Below are 27,825 nucleotides of genomic sequence, written 5' to 3'. Positions count from 1 at the left end.
CTCTTTTACCAACGAATAGTGGGATTGACCGCACATTATAACGCCCCCACGGCTGGGAAGGCGAGCATGTTTGGCGCGACGGGGATGCGAACCCACGATCCTCAGATTACGAGTCGCACGCCTTAACACGCTTGGCCATGCCGGGCCCCCTGTTTCAGTTATCTGTCGTGTTAGTTGGTTAAATGCTTGTTGTTGTTTTTTTAATTTGGCACAAAGCTACACGAGGACTATCTGAGCTAGCCGTTCCTAATTTAGCAGTTTAAAACTAGAGGGAAGGCAGTTAGTTACTACTACCTACCGTCAACTCTTGGACTACTCTTTTACCAACGAATAGAGGGATTGACCACATTATAACGCCCACACAGCTGAAAGGGCGAGCATGTTTGGTGTGACGGAGATTCAAACGCTCGACCCTTAGATTACGATGGGTGGTTAACGATATCTGATTATATTTCGAATGTCTCTTTAATATCATATTATGGCAGTTAGTTAATGTTATTTCTACCTGCTTTTTCCTTTTATATTACAGGTCACAGATTCATCACCATTTTCCTGTAAATTTACAACCTAATAAGGTAACTAAACTAGGTATCATACACCCTAATTAAGCCCTGCGATGATATTTCATTTCCTGTTCTCCATTCTTTCAAATTTCGCTTGCGATACTTAATATCATTTTCTAATAATTGATTTGTAAATTTAATTATGTTGGTGTTGTTAAACGCAAGGCCACACAATGGTAGCTAGCCGCCCCTACTTTAGCAGTGTAAGACTAGTGGGAAGGCAGCTAGTCATCACCACCCACCGCCAACTCTTGGGATACTCTTTCAGCAACGAATAGTGGGTTTGGCCGTAACTTTATAACGCCCTCACGGCTGAAAGGGCGAACGTGTTTGGTGCGATGACGATTCGAACTCGCGATCATCAGATTACGAGTTTAACGCCTTAACCCACCTGGCCATGCCGGACCGCTTAGGAAGAACGGTGCGTTTGCAGCAGCACTTAACTTTTGACCACCTGTTCAATTTTAGTTAAAGAAATTAAATTCGATATTTTTTTCTCTCAAACTGTGAAACTTACGATGACTTATTTATTGAAATCTAATTATTTCCATGTACTAATCAAATATCAAATTCTTGTTTCTTATTAAGGTTGTGGGTCATTAACTAATGTTAGCCTAAAATTATTTGAAATGCCCGATCAGTAGTGTTTACTTTTGCAACAATCTACTCTAAGGCAACGTGAACTAATCATTTGTATCTTTTTTATATCTTTATTTATAAACAACGTGATTCGTTTGCTTTTAACGCAAAAATACAGAACATGCTATCAGCTATCTGTATTCTGCCAGCCACCAGGAAATGAATCCCGGATGTAAGTCCGTAAACTTATCAGTGACTCATCGGAGGATAACATATCTATAACAACAGGTGAGATAGGAAAAGGAGGATAAGATATATTTTAACAAAGAAAACCGTTGGTTACTTTATTTTTCAAAATAAGTTATGTTATGCACCCAGGTTACAACAGTCTTTCTTTGGGTAGAGGGGGGGGACGATTGGTCGAAAGTTAAGCCTCATCTTCAAAAATCGACAATGTTTTCTGTTTCAGTACTGAAAATTTAAGCATTTGGTTTGAAGTGAAATTTCCCACCTAAAAAATGTTTAATTCTTAGCCCTGAATAAAATAATCCCGTAAGTTACTGCATGCATACCAAACAGTGTTTGGGGTAAGAAAATAAGTATGTTACCTCGCTATACTTGTTTTCATTTGCCTCTCAATCTATCTATATGAAGCAAAAATACGTAAAAGACGATGATGGGGAATGCTGTATAGGTGGTTTAATTACTGGAGCTAAAAGAGTATTGTAGATTTAAAATAAATGTATTATCTTTGTTTATTAGTCATGTTTTTAAGATTTCTTCTTTTGTAACAATGTCACTGTATCATAAGTTTATGCTGTTTTTACCTTTTTAACAATATTACTATATCGTAAGTTGATTTTGTTTTTTACCGTTTGTAATAATCTTGCTGTATCATAGGTTGATATTTATTGCATTTTGTAACTATTACTGTATCATAGGTTGATAGTTATTAGATTTTGTTACTATTACTGTATCATAGGTTGATATTTATTACATTTTGTAACTATTACTGTATCATAGGTTGATGTTTATTACATTTTGTAACTACTACTGTATCATAGGTTGATGCTGTATTTTACCGTTTGTAGCAATATTACTATTTCATAAGTTGATGTTTATTACATTTTGTAGCAATGTTACAATTTCATAAGTTGATGTTTATTACATTTTGTAAACAATATTACTATTTCATAAGTTGATGTTTATTATATTTTGTAAACAATATCACTGTGTCATAGGTTGATGCTGTTTTTACCTTTCGTAACAGGCTGTTACAGATTGGTGCTGTTTGTTTTTATCTTAGAATGATAATTTACTGTTTTTCGAGACAATTATTTCTGAACTTCATTGTTCACATAGTAAGTACCTGTATCGCATAGGTTGTAGCTGTAAGTTTAACAAATGGCTTACCACCTGAATCACTCTCACGTTCGTCTCAGTAGTGGTAGTAGTAAAAGTACCAGTGCTGGATTTCTTACTACTTGACAATGGAAGTTCCATAAGCACAACGAAAGAAGAGTACACTGTAATTATACTTATATATAATCATGAATTTGATTACTTCATTGATTACTCACTAATTACCTCAGAATTAACACATAACAAAAACTTCGCATAAAATTGTTTGTTTGTTTGTTTTGGAATTTCGCACAAAGCTACTCGAGGGCTATCTGTGCTAGCCGTCCTTAATTTAGCAGTGTAAGACTAGAGGGAAGGCAGCTAGTCATCACCACCCACCGCCAACTCTTGAGCTACTCTTTTACCAACGTATAGTGGGATTGACCGTAACATTATAACGCCCCCACGGCTGGGAGGGCGAGCATGTTTGGCGCGAACCCGCGACTCTCAGATTACGAAGCGCACGCCTTAACGCGCTAGGCCATGCCAGGCCTCGCATAAAATAAATATTATGAGTAAACTAAAAATCAACTTCGCCATAGATTGATAGAGATTATATTAGGCACAGCTGGATTGATACGCTTATAGCTGTACATGCGTTAGTTGGTGAAACACTCTTGTAGGTGTATGATATTTATCTTAATGACAGGAATGGCGTTTCCCCTCAATTCGAACCCTCAGAGCGAGATAAATGCTGCTTTATCAAACTGTGTTAAGTACGATAGCGTTATATTACATGCTTAGACGACTAACAGTTGACCAAACAAACACACATATATTAATATTAAAAGGGTCGTACTGAACTGCTGAACCTCCAGTAGCACAGCGGTATCTCTACGGGCTTATACAGCTAGAAATCGGGTTTCAATACCATTGGCTGGTAGAGCACAGATAGTCCTTTGTGTAGCTTTGTCCTTAATAATAAACAAACAAACAAAAATCTTAATGAACTGATCTACATTGACTACAGCGCTAAAGTGAAAAGGAAAATTTCGAAATAACACAGGAAAATTTGTGTAATCCTTTTATCACACGCTGAGATAGCCACCCTTGTCCGAGTTATGAGCTTTAAGAGATGTACGGGTGGACGCTATGATAAATAACGAAAAAATATTAACTTTCACGCAATTATTATGTAACATAACATACTATTACAGTATTCATATTACCTTATAAAATGTTTGGTGTAAGCTTTAATTACTAAATATTTATATACTTAAGACACGGTATACACCCTGCAATGGTCAGGGTGACTTTGTAAGAATATGTAATGACCAAAGTAATGGCGGTAGGAGTGTTTGCTGTCACTCTCTTTCAACGCCCAGGTCTTAATGTCAAACGTACTGTTGGTGTGAACGTGCATTGTGGTCACTATGAAAAATCATTTACACTTAATAGGTAAAGTGAAGAAAAAGAGTATTATTGAGTACTTATTTTCTTTGACATACGTTAACTACATTTATAGATGGCGCCATGTCCTTACACAAAAATATATTGATTTTTTTCGTAACAAAAGCACTCTCTAAGAGAAATGTGATGAAAATAACAACCGCCACATGAAGAGTTATACCAAGTTTTTCCTTTGACACGTGACGTTTCAACTTTGGTCCGTAAGGCCATCACTTAACTAGTCATGTAATAGCAATAGTATAATGGGGGAATGGAGTTGTTAACCCCCTTTAACATATCTCTTGTTCTAAATTATCATCCCACAAAGTTTGGTTGAGTCTGGCTCAGCGAAAAGTAGATAGACGAAAGATAAACAGACATACATATAGGAAGGTAGTAAGATATAGAAATTGTTATATTATGAAACGCTCATGGCACTGTAGCCTATTCGCGACTCTATTATAATAGATTATCAGTAGCTTCCAGGAGTAACAGTAGTGATACATATTATATATAGTTAGAGTACAGTCAAATCACTTCCGTGGTAATTTGTGTATTTGATGATTATCCTCACAAAAATAGGTAATTGCAACTAAACGGTCAATCTGTCATTAGTACGAAACATCACAGAAAATCGAAAAGCAAAGCAAATGAAAGAATTATTATCTTATATTTGCTATAAACAGAGTAATACATCTTGTTTATATGCTGTTATAAGATTACCAATATTTGATTGTGAAATATTGTTACTCCTTGCGATTCGGCCAATTGTTTCCACATGAACCCCTACACCCTTAATGATATTCATATTAGGATTTTTTTTTTAGTGTTGTGTGAGATATTTCACCAAATTTTTGTGATCATTACCTTGTTTAAAGATGAATGCTTGCCCAACAGGTCTTAGTTCTGAAAGAATGATATGGTGAATAGGTACTACTGTGTCTATCAGTAGTCAGAGTGCCATCAGTCTTGTGTAGATCTACAACATTAGTAGCTGAGATACAACCCACACTTGTTTTAGCCAACCAACACATTTCACTGTAAATGTTGTAAGTTTAAGGGATACCGAGCTCGTATGTGCTGTTAAACAAGTTTCACCTAATTTTTTTTCTTAGCAATTTGAATTTTGGTTCATTTGAAAGAAACAACTATTGACATCTTTATCCATTTTAACCCATTTGAATTGGCTACCTCTCCAATAAAGTGTCTTATGAGCAGTTACATTTCCTTTAAGACTACTTTAGGGCTACGTTTAGGGTACTCAGTATCTACAGATTCAGTAGGTTGGAAGCCTCAGAGAAAACACGGAATATTCTAAGGGTCATTGAGCTGGGAACGTTTGAAAACTCATGCCTTACGTTACTGCCAAGATCTCTACGGGTTTGTCTTGTAACACGAAAAATTTATACACCGAGTACTTAACATCACTTTTGAAGAGTCTGGGGTTTCTATCACGACCACTTCTATTATCAACATTATTTATTTCGTGCACCCCTTTTAGAATTTTTATATTGAACGTACTTTATCAGTCAGAACTTTAATTTTTACACGTTTATAGTGTGGCATTTCTTGCCTGGGAGGCATGAGTGCGAAGTCACACTATTTCTGGGAACAGTACTATTTGTGGCATTATGCTAGTAATGCAATGCATGATTGGTTGGATGACAGCTACTCACAACGTAAACTACCAACAAGTAACTGTACTCTGGTACAATTCATTTTCTTACATTAATGGAGGAGCAATTCCTTAAAAATTTGCATTTTAGATCCATTTTATTCATTGTTTTCATATTATTTTCAATATTTTATGTATTACGTGTAAGTTTATCAATACGTTTGCCGTGATAAACTCACACATTTTTTCATAACTCTTTCATAACCGAATTCATGTTACATTTATGTTAATTGAGTGTAAAATTTTGCACTTTAAAGAATAAAGACAGGTATTTTTTTTGGATTTAAACATTACATGCAAATCCAAGTAAATTATAACAATTACTTGTGTAAGTACCTGAATTTAATTAGTTTTTGTAATTAATGTTTTCTAGAAAATAATCAGTGATTCAGCGGTAAATCAGATTGATTATAAAAATACAAAATATGGTTTCGATACTCGAAGTGGGCAGAGCATAGACAGTCCATGGTGTAGCTTTATAAAGTTCGACGAAGTTTTATCAGTTTCGGCTTTTTTAATTTATTAACCCCTAAAATATTCTGCCTCTCTTCCAAGTGTTTAAAATCTGGGTACACCATTACTTCACGTTCTTATTTTTCGTTGAGAAAGTTTTCTGTTGTTCATCCACTCTATGAGACTCCATGAGTCGCGAAAACTGTCGGTACTTTTGTTAAAATCTCTGCGAACTTTGGAAAAAGAAAAGTATAAAATATATATAAGACAGCCCTTTGGGGATTTATGTCTCTTTTTGTTCTGTTTCATGGATACAAAGTGATATTTGATGAAGTTTTAAGACTGTTACACATGTGGATAATTTAATTCTTATTTTGGACTGTGTGATGGCACACTTATTGAACAACAAACAATCTAATCACTTTAGTAACGCTACCGTAAACAGTTTGTTAAAGTGCGAATCTTTATGTCAATATACCATGTTAGTGTAGCACACGAGTTTCCCACACCTTTGGTTTACGATGAGAGCAGATTTAGAGCATTAAAATTACAAAATGTTTCTGTCATATGTCACGTTTGTTACTAACAGAAGCGTATATCGCACAAAGACATTTATTAAAATACATTTTATACATATACTGTATGTCTAAAATAAACATATTTAAAAACTTATTAGCTAGCACCCTAGGGGCACAGCGTATGTCTGCAGAATTTCACCACCAGCAACCTGGTTTCAATACCCGACTTGGCCAGAGCATGGATAGTTCTATTCTAGCTCTTCATTAACTACAATTTGTTTGTTTGTTTTGGAATTTCGCACAAAGCTACTCGAGGGCTATCTGTGCTAGCCGTCCTTAATTTAGCAGTGTAAGGCTAGAGGAAAGGCAGCTAGTCATCACCACCCACCGCCCACTCTTGGGCTACTCTTTACCAACGAAAAGTGGGATTGACCATCACATTATAACGCCCCCATGGCTGGGAGGGCGAGCATGTTTGGCGCGACTCGGGCGCGAACCCGCGACCCTCGGATTACGAGTCGCAACACTTGTGGAGAAAACAGCGCTACTAACAAAGAATCAACCTTGCCTTGTTTCTTTAGGAATAATATCGATTATTTATATACTTAATTCAATTAATTGAATGAAAAGCCCCTACACTTTTAAGATTTCGAAGACAAAAAACAAACCATTTCTTGTCTTTGTACCAACACACACGTGTTAATTCGTATTTACTTACGATCAGAGCAAGCTACCTATGTCGGTCAAACCATGAGTACATCTTAATTGAATATACTTTTGTTGCGTTCCAACTCATAAAGATCTAAATGAATTGCTTCGTCAGTAGTGTACCTCGCTTTAATGATATTTTTTGCCGTTTAGTTTGTTTTGAACTGGGGTTCGATTGAAACCAGGTTAAGAAAGGCACTAGCCTTTGGATAACTCTCACCTAATCTCACGAGATTTCTAGTGTATTGTGCTAATGACGAAACGTTCTCCGCTGATAGGAGTGTTTGTTTCTTTGTTTTGAATTTCGCGCAAAGCTACTTGAGGGCTATCTGCGTTAGCCTTCCATAATTTAACAGTGTAAGACGAGAGGGAAGGCAGCTAGTCATCACCACCCACCGCCAACTTCTGGGCTACTCTTTTACCAACGAATAGTGGGATTGACCATCACGTAATAACGCCCCTCTAGTCTTACACTGCTAGTGCAGATAGCCCTCATGTAGCTTTGTGCAAAATTCAAAAACAAACAAAACTTTAAATGCAATGTTGTTGCAAAATAATACAACGTAACTTTCTCAAGTTAAGGTTGAGCTATTTGAAAAAAAATATTTTATACACATTTTTTGCAAAATGAACACTTACTTAAAGGTATCTTAGAATTTTCTCATTTCATAAATTAATTGAATACCAATAGAACTTAATACTTGTTATTGTTTTTAATGTTCATTCGGAAGATATTCAAGAACTTATGTCATAAAATGCCAACATTTTGGAACTGTAAGAATATTTTCCATTGTTTAGTCATGTAGCTAATAATTACATACATTTATACTTATCTTACAAGATCTTTGTCGATTAAAGATATCAAAATATGCTGTTTAATTACAAATAACAATGAAATGTTATCTTCCTATAATAAGATTTAACAACTTACGTATTGTTTAATTTCCAAAGGATTTAATAAACTTTCTTTGAACATATTTTACATAATAATATTTTAATGCAGAAAAAATATTTTTTTTACTTAACTTCATTCAACCGCATACTATTTGATTCACAAAATTTCTTTTCCTTTTACTCAGTGTCTAATATGTATACCAGAAAGATATCTTGTTTGTTCGAAATTAAGCACAAAGCTACACAATGGGCTATCTGTGCTCTGCCTATCATGAGCACTGAAACCCTGATTCAATTATTGTAAATTTTCTGTGCCACTAGGGGAGGGAGAAATGTTTGGTTGGTTATTTTGAATTTCATGCAAACCTATGCGAGGGCTATCTGCACTAGCCATCCCTAATTTTGAGGGAAGGCAGCTAGTCATCACCACCCACTACCAACTCTTGGGCTACTCGTTTACAAATGAATAGTGGGATTGACTGTCACATTATAACATTCACATGGCTGAAAGGGCGAGCATGTTTGGTGTGATGGAGATTCAAACCCATGACCTTTAGATTAAAGTCGAGTGCTTTAACCACCTGGCCATGCTGGGAGGGAGAAAAACATGTTTATAAAAGTCTTAGTTCATTTTACATTATTTTAACACTTTAGGAAGCAATTTAAAAAACAACTGTAAATGAAAAATAGGAACGATTTGATTCACTTGTCTGAAGTTCCACTGAATACAAAAATCAAATTATATCTAGATTATAGATTAGTTTCAAATAAGTTAAATGTTCCAAGAATTATTAAATAAAACATAAACACCATATCTTTCAAATGTTTGGTCTAGAAACCACTAGTAGTAGTTACAACATTGTATCCAAACAATTACAAAACTTACGGTTTTAATCAAGTAATAATTTTTGCACAAATGGCTAAAATGCTAAATATTTATGTTTATTTCACAACACATTATGTTACTCTGTTTTTAGTTAAGGTGGAAAAAAAAGAGAGCAAAATTGGATATATTTTACATTGGAATTAATGATTAAGATAGAAAAATAAACTCACGCTGGATTATGTCATGTTTTAAAAATGAAACTGAAAAAATATTTTAAATGAAATAATTTGGATAAACATAATTATCACATGTTGCATAACTTTAACTTTTGTAACAAACAAAAGTGGATCTTGAGACAAGTTTTAATGAGAATTACATAACTTGATAACATTTACATTAAGACTATATTTAAAATCACAAACGATCTTCATCTGAGCAAGTCTAAATGAAGGTGATGAAATTTGAAAACTGATTCCAAAAAAAGTTTTATTGTAAAAGTTACACTTTATGAAAATGTGAATACTTACTTTTTCATAACTTAATTATCAAGTAGTCCATTTTTATACATAGTGAACAAAACCACATTTAAAAGTGCTAAAAAGTGTTCAAAACCAGTAATTTCAGTGAGCACTTCATCATTGATATGGCTGTTACAACAGTTACATTATTTTGTGTTTCTATGGTATAAAAAGCTCTGGCACTTCTACCCTCCAACTCACACACAAGTAATACCCAAGTATAATTTTGAAAACGTTTTAACTGAACAATCATTTACATATTATTTAATAAATAAATCAATTAAAAACTTTTGTTTATGATACTTATATATATCAACAAGGTATGCAATTACTAAAGTTGTAGTGATTTAGCAAATACAAAATCCTGTTGTCTTTACTTTTGTAATTACACAAACCTATTTAATATGTAGTATAAAATAAAATAATGCAATTAACATTTAAAACTTTTTTATTTCACATGAACATGAAAAGCAATAATGATCCTTTTAAAATAAAAGACAGAACTGCTTTCACAAATAAAAATTACTTTTCAGTTGCAGAAATAAATCCAGGTTGTTTTACAGACTTAAATTACCTATTTATAAAAATTTCATAAGAATTACAATTACTATACATTAATATCATTCCTTCAATTAAAAGAAAGCTGTTAGGTACTGTGTGATTTGATCTTTTACAAATATATGTACGTTTTCACACACATACCCACATGCTAGTTTTCTTAAATGCTATCAGCGAAAATACAGGTAAATTTCTACAAATGTACTCTCAGAATACTTATAAAAATATCCTGAAACATTCTGTAAATTAAAACTTTAGTTTTTGTCCTTGTTTGTTTTGGTTAACATACTGGCAATGAAATATAATAACATATGATGATATTATGAGAAAATGTGAGCTATCATCTAACTGAGTATACTGAATTATTCATTATATCATAAAAACAGCACTAAGTACCAAAATACATGTCAAAATAAAAATAATAGAAAATATAATTCTCTTAAACATAAGAAAGCCACACATATAAATGATGAGGTCTCACTTTCCAAATACACATATCAAATTTTTTTACTCTAATTTAATTACAGTACATTAATCTCTTATGTTTTATGTACAAACTTACATAAAAGCATAAAGACAATGATTCATAAAACTTCTTAAATTTATAACTTATGCAGTTTAAGCTTTGTTCTTTCTTAATTTTTTTGAAATACAGAGACTAAAAGCTGATATTCTCCCACTTATAAGATAAAATTTGATGCAAAAATGAGCAAAACATATTATAAAATGATAATTTGGTATAATTGTTTAAGAATTAATAAAATAGGTCTTATTTGACATAATTTCTTAATATGGATAAATTATTTTCAAATGAGCTTTAGTAAAAATATAAAGTTTGGTGAGAAATAGAATAAAATATAGGAATTCAAAACTGGTCTGTTACAAATCATAACTGAACTACATATAACAATTAAATTTAAGCATGCACATTTTGTATTTTTATGTTACACAAGTCACAAACAACAATTACATAAAATAGATATATCTCTCGCATTCTACTTTTACTAAAAAAATATACTGTTAAAGTAAAAAGGCCCAATTCTCATAATCCCCATTTTAGTATACTTCAAAGTTCATTGAATATAGTTAATTCTGAACAGAGTGTTTTCTTTCATATCTGCATCACAAGAACAAGAGTTCAAAGTAAACAGTATGTATACAGAAAAATTTATTTCAGATACAACATGATTGTTTACAAATTTTTAATGTATTATTCTATGTTGAATGTCAAAAAAGTCATATCTTGCAACTAGGTAATGTTTACAAAATGGGTCCTTTTTGTCATCTTTCAAACTAAACGTTTTGTTATATTTGACATCCACTCAACATATTACTTTTAGTTTTTGCAAATTTGTATTTGTAGAAAAGCTAAAGCTTCCATATGTGTACTTTCAAGTAAGTTTTATTATTTACTAAATTTGAAAAACTAGATAGGATGGCCTACCCTGGTGTTTGACCTTTGTTATACAATCTTTAAACACCATCCTGAAAATTTCAGGAAATAAGAAGTGAAATAATTTAAAAAAATTTATGATGTAAATCTTAGTACTACTACACACTTTAATGTCTGTAATCTTCCACACAGGTAACATTGGCACTACGAGAGGAGGAACTTTTACAAACCTACAAAATTACATACCATAATAATTCTACTTGAGAAACACTAAGTAAGAAAGAAGCACTGATAGAACATGAAATCTGTTTCTTACATTAAAAATGATGAGTGATCTTTGATTGATTTCAATATATCTTATGATAATGTTATTTACAGGATTAAAAGTTCAAACATACAGGGAATCTAAAATGAGGCAGACAACAATTATGTTACAGATGGTGTCAAACCACTCAGGAGACTAGACAATTAAAAACTACAGAACACCAAGATTCCACATTTAAAATTCTCAGTTGCAGAGGCTTCCATGAAACATACAGTACTAATAATATCTAAAACTATCAGAATAATAGCCCATGGGTAATAACACTCAGTACTGAAGCAAAATGTCTTAACTATGAGTAAATATGGAAATGGTAAATCAGTTTAAACATTTTATGAACATTACATATAATGGTATAAATTAAATAAGATGATATACTTAATACAATTAATATTTTATAATTTGTCTTTTTTCTACTGTTTCTTTAAGGTAAAAAAAGAAAACAAAATATAAATGTTGCATTTAAATACATCAATAAAATAACACTTTTTCACAAACTAATGAGGTATTTCAGGAAAAAAACTGTCAGCCTTGTCTTAAAAACAGAGAGCAGAGTATTTTACATACCTAAAAAAAATCTCAAATTGACTAGTGAATATATCTTGACTTTCTCATAATAAAATGGTTTTTAGTTAAAGCAACACAGAAAAAAGTGTAAGGATACTTGTATTACACAGAAGATAATGTTAAATAAAACATGCTTATAAAGAATAGTATAAAATAAACCAAGTGTAATTCAGATTGAAACAGCTATCTGTTTTTGTCATATATATTAATACTGGCACAAAGGTGACATAACTATTGTCTCTTGACATTCAAGTACAATAAACCAATGTTAATTGTTAATGCAACAGTAATATAATGTCCAGTTCTCTTGACATATGATAATATCTAGCAATTGTGGACTTTAAACTGTATGACTTAGTTAACTTTAAATGGAAACAGAAAGAGCATATTCTGTATTTATAAAGGGTACAATATCTACAGGCACATGCTTTTGTCTACATGTAACTCTTGAAAAGGAGTATAACCCGAAAATAAATAGACGCTCCTTTTTCAATTGAACAAATAAAAAGTTTCCAGTATGTCCTAAGGTGAAACAGAGCAAGCAATAAAATAACTTAAGATTACACTGTCTGGAAACATGAAGTATCAGTATATTGTATTATAACTTAAATTGCTGGAAAAGTAAGGCTGAAATATGCATTTCTTCCTGATATTACCTTAAAGATGAAAATGTTGCACAGTCAATTATCCTTCTAAAAGTTCTAACAACCTGGTGAGAAAGAAACAAAACTACTAGAAATTACCACACTTAAAGATAACTCAGACAGAATAAACAACACTGTATAGCTACACATGAATTATTTTATCGTTTTTTGTTACACTAAAGCTTGTGTAATGTGTATGAGTAATACACATGTGTATTTTAAACTAATTTTCACCTCATTACATCTTTATAATTAAGTTAATGTTAACAAAAAAATTATATGAATTTTGAGATTCAAAGAAAATAATTAGATTAAGATATGAATCAGAGTTATTATCAACCAATGAGTAAAACAAACATACACTCTTTTTTTGATAATCAAAGAGAAAATTATTTCATGTATTAAATAACAAAAAAAAATTAATAAAAGTTCAGTCTTACTCATGCTTGATGACCAATTTATAAACAGGAAAAAACAAAAAACAACTGAAAAACCAATATTATCATGAAAAATGTGTTGATTCTCAAATAAAATAATCTCAGGAAATCCCTTTATCTGAACAACTGAAAAATTATTCATTTGTAATCCTTTTGTGAAATTTGTAGGTAATATAATTTCAATATTTTGAACAACTGCCTCAAAAGATATATTTTTACATTGCAAAAAAAGAAACTTATCTTTGTTAAAACATACATAGTGTTTTTTTCTGTAAATAAGGAGAAGTTTGCATGTTAAAACATAATTTTTACATAATGAAGAACTTAAGAATCATCAAATTTTTCATTAATTTATTTTGAGAACATCCAAAATATCCAATTGTCTGTTGGTAATTTTGTATGCCATATATCATTAATGAAACACCTGTATAGTTAAGTACATATCGTACAATAAAACATTTAAAATGTACACGTGTTTTGTCTCTATTCTCTATAGCCTGCCTAACACAATACAGAAGCATCTCAAAGAGACGTCAATCATAAATTAGATTTTGTGCCCATTAAATCACAAAATCTAAACATTTCCAAATACCTGAGAATAATCATAAAAAACATGCCTCCAAGTCCTGTATCCTTACAGAAGAAACTGTATAACATTTGTAAGGAAAACTTACTGAAGCTCTTCTCTCTTGTCCTAATACTTAGAGACATGACCACAATTTAACACACTGAACTTTTAAAATTGTTTAAAAGTAGAACACTAAAATACATACATATGTGACTTTAAATATATATTCTCATGAACATGTATAGTAGAAATATATTATAAATGTATCATAATTATACTAAGAAAAATGTACACTAGCATTAAAAAGTGTACTCTCATACCTCTCAGTTTCATGCTATTGTATATTATTACTATGAATTAGTGTTGTCTATTTGTTGTTAACACAATGCTACATAATGAGTTATCTGTTCAATGTCCCTTGCAGCTAGTGAACATGACTTTTAGTGTTGAAAGCCCTTAGACTTATCACGGATTCACCAAAGAAGAAATGGTATAGCTGCCTCCTGCCCTTGTGTTACAAAAAAGAACTTTTAAGTGAATACATGACAAATGCTGCTTAGCTATGAGGAGATAAAATATGATAATTTACAGTCTTATTAACGAAACAAAACCTAAATTAAAGGATAAAAAATAACTTAAAGTTAATGCATCAAATAAATATTAAAGTAATTACATAAAATGACAAACTTGTACTTATTACTTCACTCTCTTCTGGGTTAGTTTCACATACCTGTTAGGTTTTCTTTTCTTTACTAAGAATTATGAATATGCCCTTTAAAAATTTTGTTATAGCTGCACAAAAACTGTCATTATATATGTTTTTTTACTATTCTTCACGCAATTTAGAATTAGTTTAGTTTTCAAGATATTACCATTGTGTTTATGTTATGATTTAATACTTTTAATAATACAAAGTAAAGCGAATCAATCCATATTCTGCTATGGTATTGCTAGTAGTAGATTCAGCTTAAGTAATCCAGTTTCTGGTAGTTTTATTAATTATTATTTACTTCTACTTTATTAGTAACAAAGAAGTGAAGCCATATAGAAAGAGTTTATATACACCATGAGTTTGAATTCATGATCTGCACCTTACAGAAGAAACAATACAAATAGTTCTAAGTCTGTTAAAAGGAAAATGAAATGTGATTATTTATATTATTAATATAGTGTTGAACTAATTCATATTATCAAACAGAGAAACTTATGAAATCCTTATAAGAATCTTATTTCAAAATGTGGCTGTATAAAATTATTGTTCCACAAAATGAATTTTCTTTTTTAATTCCTAAAGGCTAATATTTAAGTTACTCTACAAAAGTAAGACATGGTTGTGATGTCATATTGTCAAATGGAAAAAAAAAAATGTTCCAAGGCTGTAAATTGGTTGTATATCTCAGCCTTATATGCTTATAAAGACTACTAGTACTGGATTAGATACCAATTGATGAATCAATGTATTCTTAACATTAGCTTTATGACATTGCATATACTTGTTGTTAGAATGGTATGTTGAATTAACTATATGGTAATGGGTTAATTTTTAATTATGAACTATCTAGGTAGTTTTCTTGGATCAAAAGTTAATAATAATTATAATCTTATAAAGGTAACTGGCATGTGATTTCTTTGGTTGCTACTTGACTAAGATCCAATTTGTTCCAATTATTTGGGTTAAGTTATTAGCACTGTTTGTATTTTTTAAAATAATTTTAGTAATATGAGGTAAGATGAGCCAGACATGATCTCTGATGTGTTACTGTTAACACGTTTATTGCATTAACAGTATCACATACTTCTGTCAAAATGTCTATTATCATAACACTGACACTTATGGAATCTTCTATCAAGCATATGTCACTAGTTACTCTTTTATGAACCAAACAGTGCCATAAGCTTCTTTCATTCTCATATACCATTACTACCATATATATGGATTAAACATATTACCACAAAGTTCCATCAACATCACTGATATGGCACTACTACTAAATGTATGGATTAAACTTCCATCAATTCATCTCACTCTGTACTGCTACATGTAGCGTTTTTATAAAGCAAATAGCATCAAGGTATCTAATACAGTAGTGCTATAAACTATACCTGTATTTCAAGTTATTTGAAAGACTAAACAGAAATAACAGTGTACAAAGCAAGATGTCTGATTAGATTACTTCAAACACTTTTACAGAATAAACAGTACAATTAACTTCTGAAACTACACAATAACAAATGTAGGTGTAATAGCTCTAAAACATGTTTGAAAATGTAAATGTTACAAATAATACTTTCTCTGCTGTCAAAACTGTGTAAAAATGGTATGATTATGCTCTTAGATATAAATTTTTGAAACTTTCTACAACACATTCAAAACTGGTGTACACATCTTTCTTAATACTTTCCTGAGATATTCAGCAATAACCATTACTTATACTAACAAAGTTACTGAACAGATTCTTCAATAACAAAAAACTTGTTCAAACATACAGAGGCTATATACAAGACCCTGAAAAAGAACCACTGAATTTCAGCCGTTTAATTAGGTTGGAAAACATCTACAAAATTTACAGTAATATACATAAAGTAATATAATAAACTAAAAATACAACTTTTACCTGAGACACTATGGCACCGTTAACCACAAAGAAGTACCTCAACATACAACAAATAACAATTCACAAATCAATCACTGTGACAGAGCAAACTCTGATAATATTTCTGGAATGAGCAATAATAAAGTATGTTTTGTACACTCAATCCACGTACATTTTCAGACAATGGTATGGTAACATACTAAAGAAAAAGATTAGTTATAAAAGATATAAATATCTATCTGGCATCATATAATTACAGCCTGAGTTTAAAAGTATATCTCTTTTCCTTTAAATAAATGGTGATATGTATCCAAAATTTTATACGAAGATGTTGTACTTTCAAGGTTTATTGTGATGTTTTTCTGACACAGGCACATGCATACATGCACATACCAAACAAGTAAACAAGCTGCTTTCAGGTACTTAAGGAGGGCAGGAACTTCTTCCACTGAGTAAAACAAAAGCAACTGTATAGAAGTCATGTGACTGCCATGGGAACTTGTGAACTGGGAGTTGAACTTCCACTATGTCCTGAAAGATCATAGCCAGAATGACGGTGATGGTGATGATGGTGAACGCCACCCTGCTGGTGGTCTTGGTTCTTCCGAGTAGGATCTATGAAAGACAGGTTTAAACATAAAAAAGTTTACTAAGGGGTCAGTAGTTTCCATTTGACTGCTACTACAAAAAAGTTGCTATGTATAGTTCGAAACTATTTCAGAATGACAAAGCTCTGACTCAATATAAAAATGTGCTACCTCAATCACTAAATCAGTGATAAATCAGCTAAATAGTATGAAACTCAATACTGTTAATCCAATTATAAGTTCCTCTTTTGCTTTATAAATCTTCTGTGAATGTCAATAATGTATTCAGCTCTCAATGTAAGCATACACTAGTACTTAAGTAAGGCTATTAAGCAGTAATTTCTTTGTATATTTTGTGTTTAAACTTTGACAAATTTTACTAGGTAAAATGATCCATTCTCATTAGCAACCCTGAGTTTAATCTTAAATATCTATTATTTAATGAAATAATCTATCTTTATAGGATGTCTTCTGCCAAAAAATAAGATTTTAGCAAAATTATGACTATTCAAAAATATTTTGAGTTTAAACTCTAACAATTCTCATTTCTGATGCTCATTCAGTTTCCATAAGGTACCTTGAATGTAAACTTAGATATAACACTTTTAGCCCTCATGTTACTACCATTCACAACTAGTCAGTCTTTATACTTCACCATATTAAATAATTTTATATCTTTATCTCAATGTAAAGAATTAGATGAAATAAAATATGTAGGGAATTTTATCAATAATTATCATGATTAATTATAATATTGATGATATATATTTTTTGCATTTTTATGTAACTCTCACAATATTAGGGACTTTATAATCAACAAAGTCACGGATCTACAAGCAATTAGATGCAAAATTGGCTTAGAAAAAATAGGTTTAAGAAGTCATTGTAGTTACAGACAGCATCAGTACTTCTTGGATTAAGAAGTTGGTCCACCTGACTTTTGTTCCTAATAAATATTATAAATACTCAGTATGTTAGATTTATTTTAATCAAGAAAATACATACTGAAAAACTAGCTTATATTTTAAAAGTTGTTTTTTTAACTGATTTAAACCCAATTTTCTTGGAAACATTCTGAATTCTTCAACTGTTTATTTAATTTTCATATTAGTACGCACCTGTACATATGGTTATAAACCACAGAACAGCCATTAACCCAACTCCAATAATAAAAGAGGCAAAAGCTATTCCCACAATAGCAGCTGTTGATACTCCCACCATATTCTGTGTTCCACACATGTCTTTTTTAAATTGAACATCTGATGGAGGTGACACATCTGGATGCTTATTCAATGGTGGAAGATGTTTAAACAAGAATGGTGCTACAGAAAAACACAAAGGAAAACCATTAGCATTTTAGCAGGTCTAAAGCATAAATATGTATAGAAATAAACAATAAATACATTCTATATGTTAATGTGGGGATCATGCTTGTTGTTTTTTTTAGACAATCAGCAGGGCCACCAAAAATGTACTTTTTATGCAAGCAATTTTCGGGACCAATCCTATAGCTCATAGTAAAATGTATTCTGTAGTGGAGTTTATGATAAAAATCACTGAATTAAATAGTAGATGTTACATATATTGAAAGAAAACTAAAGATATATCAATATATCTCGATTTATATTGTTGTGAATTCTTATTTCATGAAAAAAAATACAAGAGTCACTATTTCATATTTTTAGAATAATAATTTTTATTTGACATCTGGTCTTTACTGTATAAGTGATTTCCTGTTCACTTTTAACCTGTTCAGTGACGTAGATGAGATAACTCGTCCGAACCGATTGGTAACACAGTGCCATGGACGAGTTAATTCGTTCTCAATACCTACCTACCTTCAACGCTAGATGTCAGCACCATACATGCATTTGACCTACTTACAAGTTGTTTCACTTTTGATCCAAAATGGCGTCACGAAAAATGTTACAAAATGAAAAAGCATTAGAGTTGTATTGTAGCAGCTGAAATACTTGGCAGTCAACAGGTTAAAGTAATCTTTTAAAAATTAAAATAAATAAAGAAAATATTTGCATCACTGCCAGTGTTATCTATTCTTACTCCCATTGAACCCATTACCATCTAGCTGACACATATTTTTATGCAAAATAGAAAAAAAAAATCATGAACCAACTGATCACTGTACCTGTAACTTACAGTAAAAGCTAACATTTTATGATTTTAGACAAATGCCTAAAGTGATGCAGTGTAAATAATACGATTTGAAACAGACTCTTTGGTTGAAAGTATCTCTGTTGAGCCAGAAGGTGGTAATTTTTAAATAATTCAACCAGTATGATGTGAATCTTCTTTATCATAATTCATTTAAATTTGTCATTTTGTTTTTTAAGGTTGGAAAGTTAATGACTATGTATGCAATAAAAATACACTTAAAAGGACGTTTTTCTAGGGTTAATTAAAAAAAACTTTTAGCAACAAGATTGAAGAATCCTTTCTTTACAAACAAAACTTTCAAATGCTGTCACTTTATTTGATCTTTGGTTGGAATACTGTGTTTATTTTAGAAAGTGGTTCAGTTCAAAATATATAGTGATAGCAAAAGTATTTGAACGTATGGATGAAGTAAATGATAGTTAGCCAATGAACCTCAACAGTCTGTTTTCCTCACACAACATATTACGTACTGATCATGTTCTAGCCATAAGGTCAGTTCACATTTTTATCAACACTCATTTAAATAAAAAAAATTAAAAGATAACAATTTCTTTCTTAGTATATTAATGATAATTTCAACAATTTAAAATTAATGAAACTTGAAAGTACATTCTCTGTAGTCACTTCAATTTTTAAAGTTAAACTGTCAATAATATTACACAATGACAACAATAACTTTACTGTACCTAAACAGAATTGGGTCAGTTGTGAACTATAATAATCAGCAATTTCCAATATTAGCATGACTAGTAAAACAGTACTATTAAGTTTTTTTGTTTTTTTTTGTTTCTGGCTAGTGTAAAGTTTGTAGAGTTGGATTAAAAAATATTTGTCCTAACTTGCATAAATTTATAAACATTGTTGGTGCAATAAGTTAGATTCTCAAAACAATTTGCAAGTTTGAAATTTTTTCGTCTTTTTTTGGAAAGTATTGACAAAAAGGAACTTGTGTGTACAAAAAATAAAAAACATTCTGATTGAAGACAGTAGTTACCTTTATAAAAGTTCTAATAATCACCATATATTTCAAATTTTATAAACGAAAATTTATATATCAGTTTCATTACATTGATGCCAAAAGTCTGAATAGTGATCAAAATGATAGCATTCATATTAATGTAAGTGCATTTACTTTCAATATAGGGCCTGGCATGGCCAGGTGGCTAAGGTGCTCGACCGTAATCTGAGGATCGCAGGTTTGAATCCCCACTGCATCAAACATTCTTGCCCTTCCAACCATGGGGACGTTATAATGTCATGATCAATCCCACTATTCATTGGTAAAAGAGTAGCCCAGGAGTTGGCAGTGTATGGTGATGACTAGCTGCCTTCTCTCTAGTCTTACACTGCTAAATTAGGGATGGCTAGTGCAGATAGCTCTTATGTAGCTTTGCCCAAAATATAAAAACAAACAAAACAAAAGGTAACTTTCAATATATGGGCATTCATAGTGACAATATTTGTATACATGACTAACAAGTTTATAAATTTTGAAAAGTCCATTCATGGTTTGTCATAAGTTCCTTTTTGGGGGCCTCTTGCTCCTGAGCTCTCACTAATTTTAAGCCCTGTAATGTCAAAAATTCCATTTGTAATAGTTTCTTTGTATCACAAAAAACTTGTGTTTTAGAGAGAATAGTTACAACAAAAATAACTTAAAATACTGATTCTAAAATCAAGGTGAAAACTTGTAGTTTTGCGATAGCATTTAAAATGATGAAAGTTTTTAGAATGGATGGCAACTGCCTGTTGTGGAGACACAAGTGTAGAGGATGATGTTTCAAAAGTCTTCCATCTTTCACCTTCAAGTCTGTGTGTGTGTGAAGGTGTTGTCGGTCTTTTATAGGGTCTTGATGGAACGTGGAAAACTTGTTATGATTGGTTGGATTTTCACTGTTTCTGATTGGAGGAAAGATTTCCTGTAGATTAGAGGTGAGTAACCTGTGGCTGCCATTAGTTGAATCTACAGGAAATCAGCAACAGTGATAATCCAGCCAATCATAACAAGTTCTCCACATTCCACCAGGATGCTATAAAAGACCGACAACGCCTACACACACAATGACTTGAAGGACTTTCGAAATGTCATTCTCTACACTTGAGTCTCCACAACAGGCAGTTGCTGTCCATTCTACAAAGTTTCATCAAGAATACTCTGCTTAAACAATCTATCAAAGCATTTAAAATGTTAAAACATCAATGATATCCAAAACTGTATTTAAATGTTCCATGGTTAATGCTGTAGTTCATTTCTAATATTCTAAAATGTTGTACTTGATCCACATTTAGAACATGTTGGTCTTATTGAATTAAAACCTACATGTTACCACTCTTTTGTGTTAATATTTTCTTTACCTGAAAATGTATTTCTGATAGATACTCATCTCTTTGTACAACAAAGAGCTATTACCTTGCACCACTGTTATGAAAATTTTTGTGCAAACCAGACGCCTTGAACGATACTCCAATTCCTACACATATTGATTGACATGTAATGTTCTAACCTATGATGCAGTCTTAATTAGACTATGGACCTCATAAGAACATTGGTGAAACATAAGAAATATATTAGGATAGAGGAGGAAGGGTAGGAGGTTGTGAAGAAAGGTATTTATCTGAAATATATCTTCAGGTAAGGAAAATGTTAACTTCAGAAATGTATATTCACTTCACTACACAACAATGAGCTAAAATCCCACATTTAAAAGATACAGGAATTAAAAGATGAACTCATTTCAGAAAGGAAAAAAAAAAACCATGGAGTGTGTCACCTGATATGGGAAGGGGGTAACTTAGTAGGGCATCACTCACTGGAAGACAGCATCTTCATCATGAAGGAAATAGTTTTAGTTCAATAAAAGTGGTAAAGGAACGGGTACTAACAAAAGAATCTTCTATGTGATATGAAAATGTTGCAGAGATGGGTGGACTGTAAGATGAACAGCAGCATGTAGTGTGGCTATGGTAATAATTCAGGCTGTAAAGTTCTGGAGATACATATAAAAATATACACTGCATGAAGCTGATACAGATCTGCATGTAAGATCCATCTGACTGACTGGCTGAACCACTGGGAATGGCTTGATTCAAAATGTAGTGTGGTGGCCTGTATTACGCTTCTGTGTAACATCACAGCCCTATTTTAAATTGAGAAATTCATCCACTTGTTTTTATAAAAGTATGATTAATTATACCAATTCAAAAGGAAACTCTTTATGTTGCCATCCCCAGCAGTTTGGAACTGGAGAACAAAGATTCTAAAATTCTCCTATTACCACAAAGGAGAACATCAGAGAGAGAGAGAGAGATGCCAAAAGGAATTTTCTATCATCTACATAATATCATATTCTTACTCTGCAATGGATTAATTCAAACAGGAACAGTATGTACTATCAGGTGTAAGGACAGGTAGAATTAATACTTTTGTCCCTCATTCAATATGGACTTTAGGAGAAAGTAGTGTTCCCTGTAAAGTATCATCTACCACATGGTGGGTTTCATCATCTCCAGTATAGAGAAAAAGAGATATAATAATGGTGATAAGAAAGTCAGAAGAGAAAAACAATTGAATAATCAATAGCTCATTTCAGTAGAGTCTCTGAGAAGATTGGAGAATGGCAACTGGAGGAAAACAAAACTTAGAGGTAGATAAAATTTAATTTTTTTTGTACACAACTGGACACAAATGTGCCATGGATTGTTCATCCCTGTCAGTAGGTATCAAAAGAGAGGGACAAAAGAAACTATGAAATAAACTTGAGAAAAGGTGACAAGAAAAGGGTGAAAGGTGTCCTCTCCAATGGAAAAATAAACAAGGTGGTTATATTGTTTAATCCAGCCAATAAAGTGAAAAAGGATAAGTTATTAAAAAAAAAGGATGAATTTCACAGTACAAAAATATAATGTTGATTTCCTCATATTGGAGCAGTATGAATAAGATAATAGAAATCTACCTGAAAAGCACAAAGAGGGCAATCATGAACAGTACAACTGTGCACAGCAAAAATGGGAGAATGATTGGAAAATAATCTGTTCATCCTTCCAGGCAAACCAATTCCTGTAGAGGAAGGAGTGGTCAAATAATAAAAGTAAAGTATCCCAGTGATAAAGAGTGCAGAGGTTGCCCAAAACAAAAATGAAAAAGTAACATTTCCCACAAGTGGGAATATAAAGCAGCTACATCATTAAAGGAAGATATCAAAGGAAGCAGGTGGTCAAGAGTTTGAATAGAGAGGCCAAAGAATCAAACAGACATTCCAGTCTGGAATAAGAACTGAATGAAGAGAATGATTAATGATAAGGGCTCAGAAGAGGTCTGTAAGAACTAAAGAAAGAAATGAATGGCTGGGAAAGAGAATGAATGTCATTCAAAAAGTTAACTCTCTGACTGGCAATAAAAGAAACAAATAAACTGTCCTTGAAAACTTTGGTAAAATAAAAGTGAGATGAGAAAGAGTTGGAAAACTTGGAGGAAAAGAATAAAAAAGGAACCAGCAGTAGTAAATCATACATTTGCTCCTCTTTGGCTGGCTCAGTTGTGGTTTCTACAAAACTCAGCCAGTCAAAAGTAGCAAGAGAAATACATAGTAAGATGTGCCTCTGAACATGCTACAGCATCCTCACAATAAATTAATGAGATGTGTGTTTGTATGTTTTTCTTATAGCAAAGCCACATCAGGCTATCTGTTGAACCCACCAAAGGGAATCGAACTCCTGATTTTAGCGTTGTAAAAATGGAGACATACTGCTGTACTAGTGGGGGACAAATTAAGGAAGAGGATAGACCTAATGAAAAAGATTGATTCAGTCCTGGTTCAGAACATCTACTGTCAAAGTTGCAGAATCTGGAACTGGTAACCATAAAAGTGGAAACTGGTGTTGAAGAAAGTTGTAAAAATATCAATAAGAGGACTCCCAAAGTGTGAACAAATCTACTGACATATAGGGTTCAGATTAAGTGAGACAATCAATTTGTTGTTAAGTTTAATGATTTTTCAATGTGATAGACTATTGAATGTAGTGAACATGATCCCAAAGGAGAAAATCTAGAACCAAAAAGCAGATGCCCTGAGAAAGAATGACTCTCTATCATCTGACATAATAAACTGCAGTGGATTGTCTGAATGACCCTTAACAAAATGACCAGTAAGGCAAGGTTGATGATGATGATAAGAAAAGACTGCTTTAATGGACAACAAACCCTTGAAAAAGTGTATATGTCTCTTCTCTGAAAAAGAGGCATCAGTGAACAGATGGAAGACCAGATGAGTAGGGTGAATTTGGTGTGGCCTAACAAGCCACCATGACATCAGGAGGGAAGAGATGGGAACAAATATGCAAGAGAAGACAGTGGATCCTTGGACATCTTCCATTGATCTGTGAGGGTTTGTTGAAGGATATTCATATGACAATGTTCAAGAGGAATAAGGAATTTAGCAAAGTCAGAGCCCTCTAGAGAGAATCTCTAGTGCAGGAAGAAAAGGAGACACGAGAGGAAAAGGCTGAGCTCACCATGCAGATGAGTTGAAAAACTCCCAAGTCAATCAAACAAACAGAGACTGGGAATTCAGGTGGTCAAGAATGCTTCCTGCAATAAGGAGCCAGTCATCCATGTAATAGTGAAAATAGAAATCCAATGAATTTATCCTCCACATGGAAGCTCACAGTACCTGATTGAATATGTATAGGTCAACTGCTAATCAGAAGGAATGGCTCAGAAATGAAAAATCTGTCTGTTAAGGATGAATCAGAGGAAATGACAGGAGAACATAGCAATCAAAATGAGGAAAAAAACATAATAAACTTTAACCATGGTCATTTTCATCCACAGTATAATTTCCCCAGTAAGGATGCTAAAGTCTTGATATGGAGCCACAGAAGATGAAGGCATGATAGACAGAAAAAGAATTGAGTAAAATTCAAAGAAAGAGTAAAGTAAAATCATCTCAGCCACAAGTCACATAATAAGTTTTTCAAAGTTGAGGCAGCTGAGAGTCAATGCAAAATTAAGATAAAAATTATTGACATGAACAATAATATCAGGGATAGCAATGTGATGAAAATAAAATAAAAAGGTACAAGTAACAAAACAGCCCAAGACTAAACAACAACAACTGGAGAAAGAATGTCACATACCCAAGTAATTAAAAAAGTAAAAGGACAAGGGTGAGGTTACCTGTTCCTCATCAGAAAGAGAAGAACCAAAAAAGGCAAGTCCATTGAAGTAACAGAAGCAGTTGGTCAAGAATCTTAGATCTGAAATGAAGAGAGTTGAATAGAACCAACCCTCTGTGGCACAATGGTAGTAACATCACTGACCATGAGAATGGCTCCAGTTGCAATTGAAATTGTAGAAGACAACCTTTGTGGTGAAGTGTTAGAAATGTGAATATAGAAATTGGTTTCTGAAATGATGCAAAAACTTTTGTTTTCTTTGGTTACAACTGAGTGAACCTTTGACTTAAAATAAAAATACCAAAGTACAACACCAGAAGAATTTGGCAATGAAGTTTAACTGAAAGTTAAAATTAAAAAGGGAATGCAAAAATTATGTATCTCTGACAAAGAAACAAATTCAAGATGTCTAAATCAAGCAACATCAAGAAAATGATAAGTTTTTGATCTAATACTAGTGTTCACAGGTATTACTGCAGATGATGGATGCTAATGGAAAGCTATAGTGTAATGGTATTCGATCACAGTCTGGTATATTACACATTAATGTGTTGAGGGAGGAGTGTTGTGCAAAGAGGTAAGTATACACTTCTGATGTTTATGTTCTTTTATGTTTATCCTGTTAAATCATTTAGCTTATATACTAAATGTTCTTGTCATATAAGCTTGTTTTGCAAACTAGTAAAAATATATATATTTTTCAGAAAATAATATGAAGGAATATAATTTGCCATACTTCTGAAAGCTATTTAAATCTATATCTTAACTTTATGCATAGATTATAGCACACATATCATAACATTTTTACAAAATTATATTTAAGTTAAACTACTATATTATCAGTGTAAGGCCATAAACTTTTCATTAAAATGTAGTTTATAATTCAAATATTAATATTAAATAAACATGAATATCTTAATTTCAAAAGGAAATATTCAAACAAGTCCTGTATTTTCACATTCATATATCATGTGACTCTTTTCTCTGAACTGCAGATTAGAATTTTCTTGAACTCCTATATTGCTGTATATGCCTGATTATAAAGCTATCTTTAATTTAGTAATAATTAGGCTGTAAAATTCATAATAAACTTATAATCACAGTCAAACACAGGTCTTTTCCCCCTGCCTGTTGCATTCTTGAATGTCCAGATAGTGTCTGTCTACCAGATTTACACTCAAAGTCATCACTAATTCTTGCAACTAATCCATAGCTGGCTATTCAGTTATAGTATTGACTTTGTGGACTTAAAGAAGGACATTATGATACTCGATTTTGATTTCCCATGGTTTCTGAAAATGGAAGTTGCCTTATGTTCAAGAGATCTGCCTGTAGTTCAGCCAATATGGTATTTACTAAGTTTCTGAGAACTTACAGAGCTATGTATGGTTGATATTTCTAAGTTAAAATGAAAATTCATAGCCACTGTTCTTCTTCCTTCAAGTATTTATATGTTATACATTAAAAGTAACATGTCATGCCCCTCTAAACATGTGTTATTTTTAAAAGTTATCAATAATTCCCTCTGATATTTGCTATTTAAGTATTTATATCCAATACTCATATGTTAAGTACTAAATTTCTTGTTTATATATATATATCTTTTATTTATTTATTGTTATACAAGTAACTTATATGTAAAAGTGAAAACATGTTAAGTTTAACAAAAAAGTTAATTTAAAAAATATTTAATAACATGAACATATCTAATGAGTACAGCTTTTGGTGGTTTGGCTGAATATACTGGTAATTCAATGCTGTGTTTATAGATAACTTCCTTGTTGTGATAATTTGCTCTGGCACTAACCTAAGTGATTTTAAAACTAAATCCAAATGATTGGAAGATAAGTATTGTATTAGTTTTGACTGTAAGAACAATTACTGTGCAACTTTCTGTAACAATATGCAGTTATTAGAGAGAGAAAAAAAGAAAAGATAACTGATGTGTATTTCATACTTTTTTTATGGTGGATATAATATTTGTCAAGAGGACTGAATAGATTTATATTGTTAGGGTAAGAAAATATAACGTTTTACAGAAAAAAACAACAACTTTGGATGTTCATTACTGAAGGTTCTAGAGCTTATGCAATTGAAATTTGAAAACTGTGAAACAAAAAATACTTTTCTCATCTTAATACCAAAATAATTTTACACACAGACTATTCATAGCCTGAGTCAGACTTTGACTATAAATTCACAGACAAATTTCTAGTGCAAATACTTAATTAAAAATTAAATGATTTTATACGTAAAAAATGTTTAATGTTTACTGAAAATTT

At 32.0% G+C, this 27,825-nt stretch overlaps 1 protein-coding gene across 3 annotated transcripts in view; it reads right to left on the bottom strand.

Annotated features, from left to right (window-relative positions):
• Positions 1 to 14,699: 14,699 nt before the first annotated feature.
• The window catches only part of LOC143244971 (transforming growth factor beta receptor type 3-like), a 131,720-nt gene continuing 118,594 nt past the window's right edge, over positions 14,700 to 27,825 (bottom strand). For 2 of the 3 annotated variants that reach the window (XM_076490603.1, XM_076490602.1), the window contains 2 exons: positions 18,313 to 18,516; positions 14,700 to 17,222 (listed from right to left, as the gene is read on the bottom strand). In XM_076490603.1, the coding sequence (XP_076346718.1) occupies positions 17,086 to 17,222; positions 18,313 to 18,516 (341 nt within the window). In that variant the 3' untranslated portion in view covers positions 14,700 to 17,085. The remainder of the gene's footprint in view (positions 17,223 to 18,312; positions 18,517 to 27,825) is intronic. The other variant, XM_076490604.1, reaches the window with a different exon arrangement.

This window comes from Tachypleus tridentatus, chromosome 2, assembly GCF_004210375.1.
Source record: "Tachypleus tridentatus isolate NWPU-2018 chromosome 2, ASM421037v1, whole genome shotgun sequence".
Lineage (NCBI taxonomy): Eukaryota > Metazoa > Arthropoda > Merostomata > Xiphosura > Limulidae > Tachypleus > Tachypleus tridentatus.
Note: the sequence above shows the minus strand (reverse complement) of the source record. Positions and strands in the feature narration are given on the sequence as shown.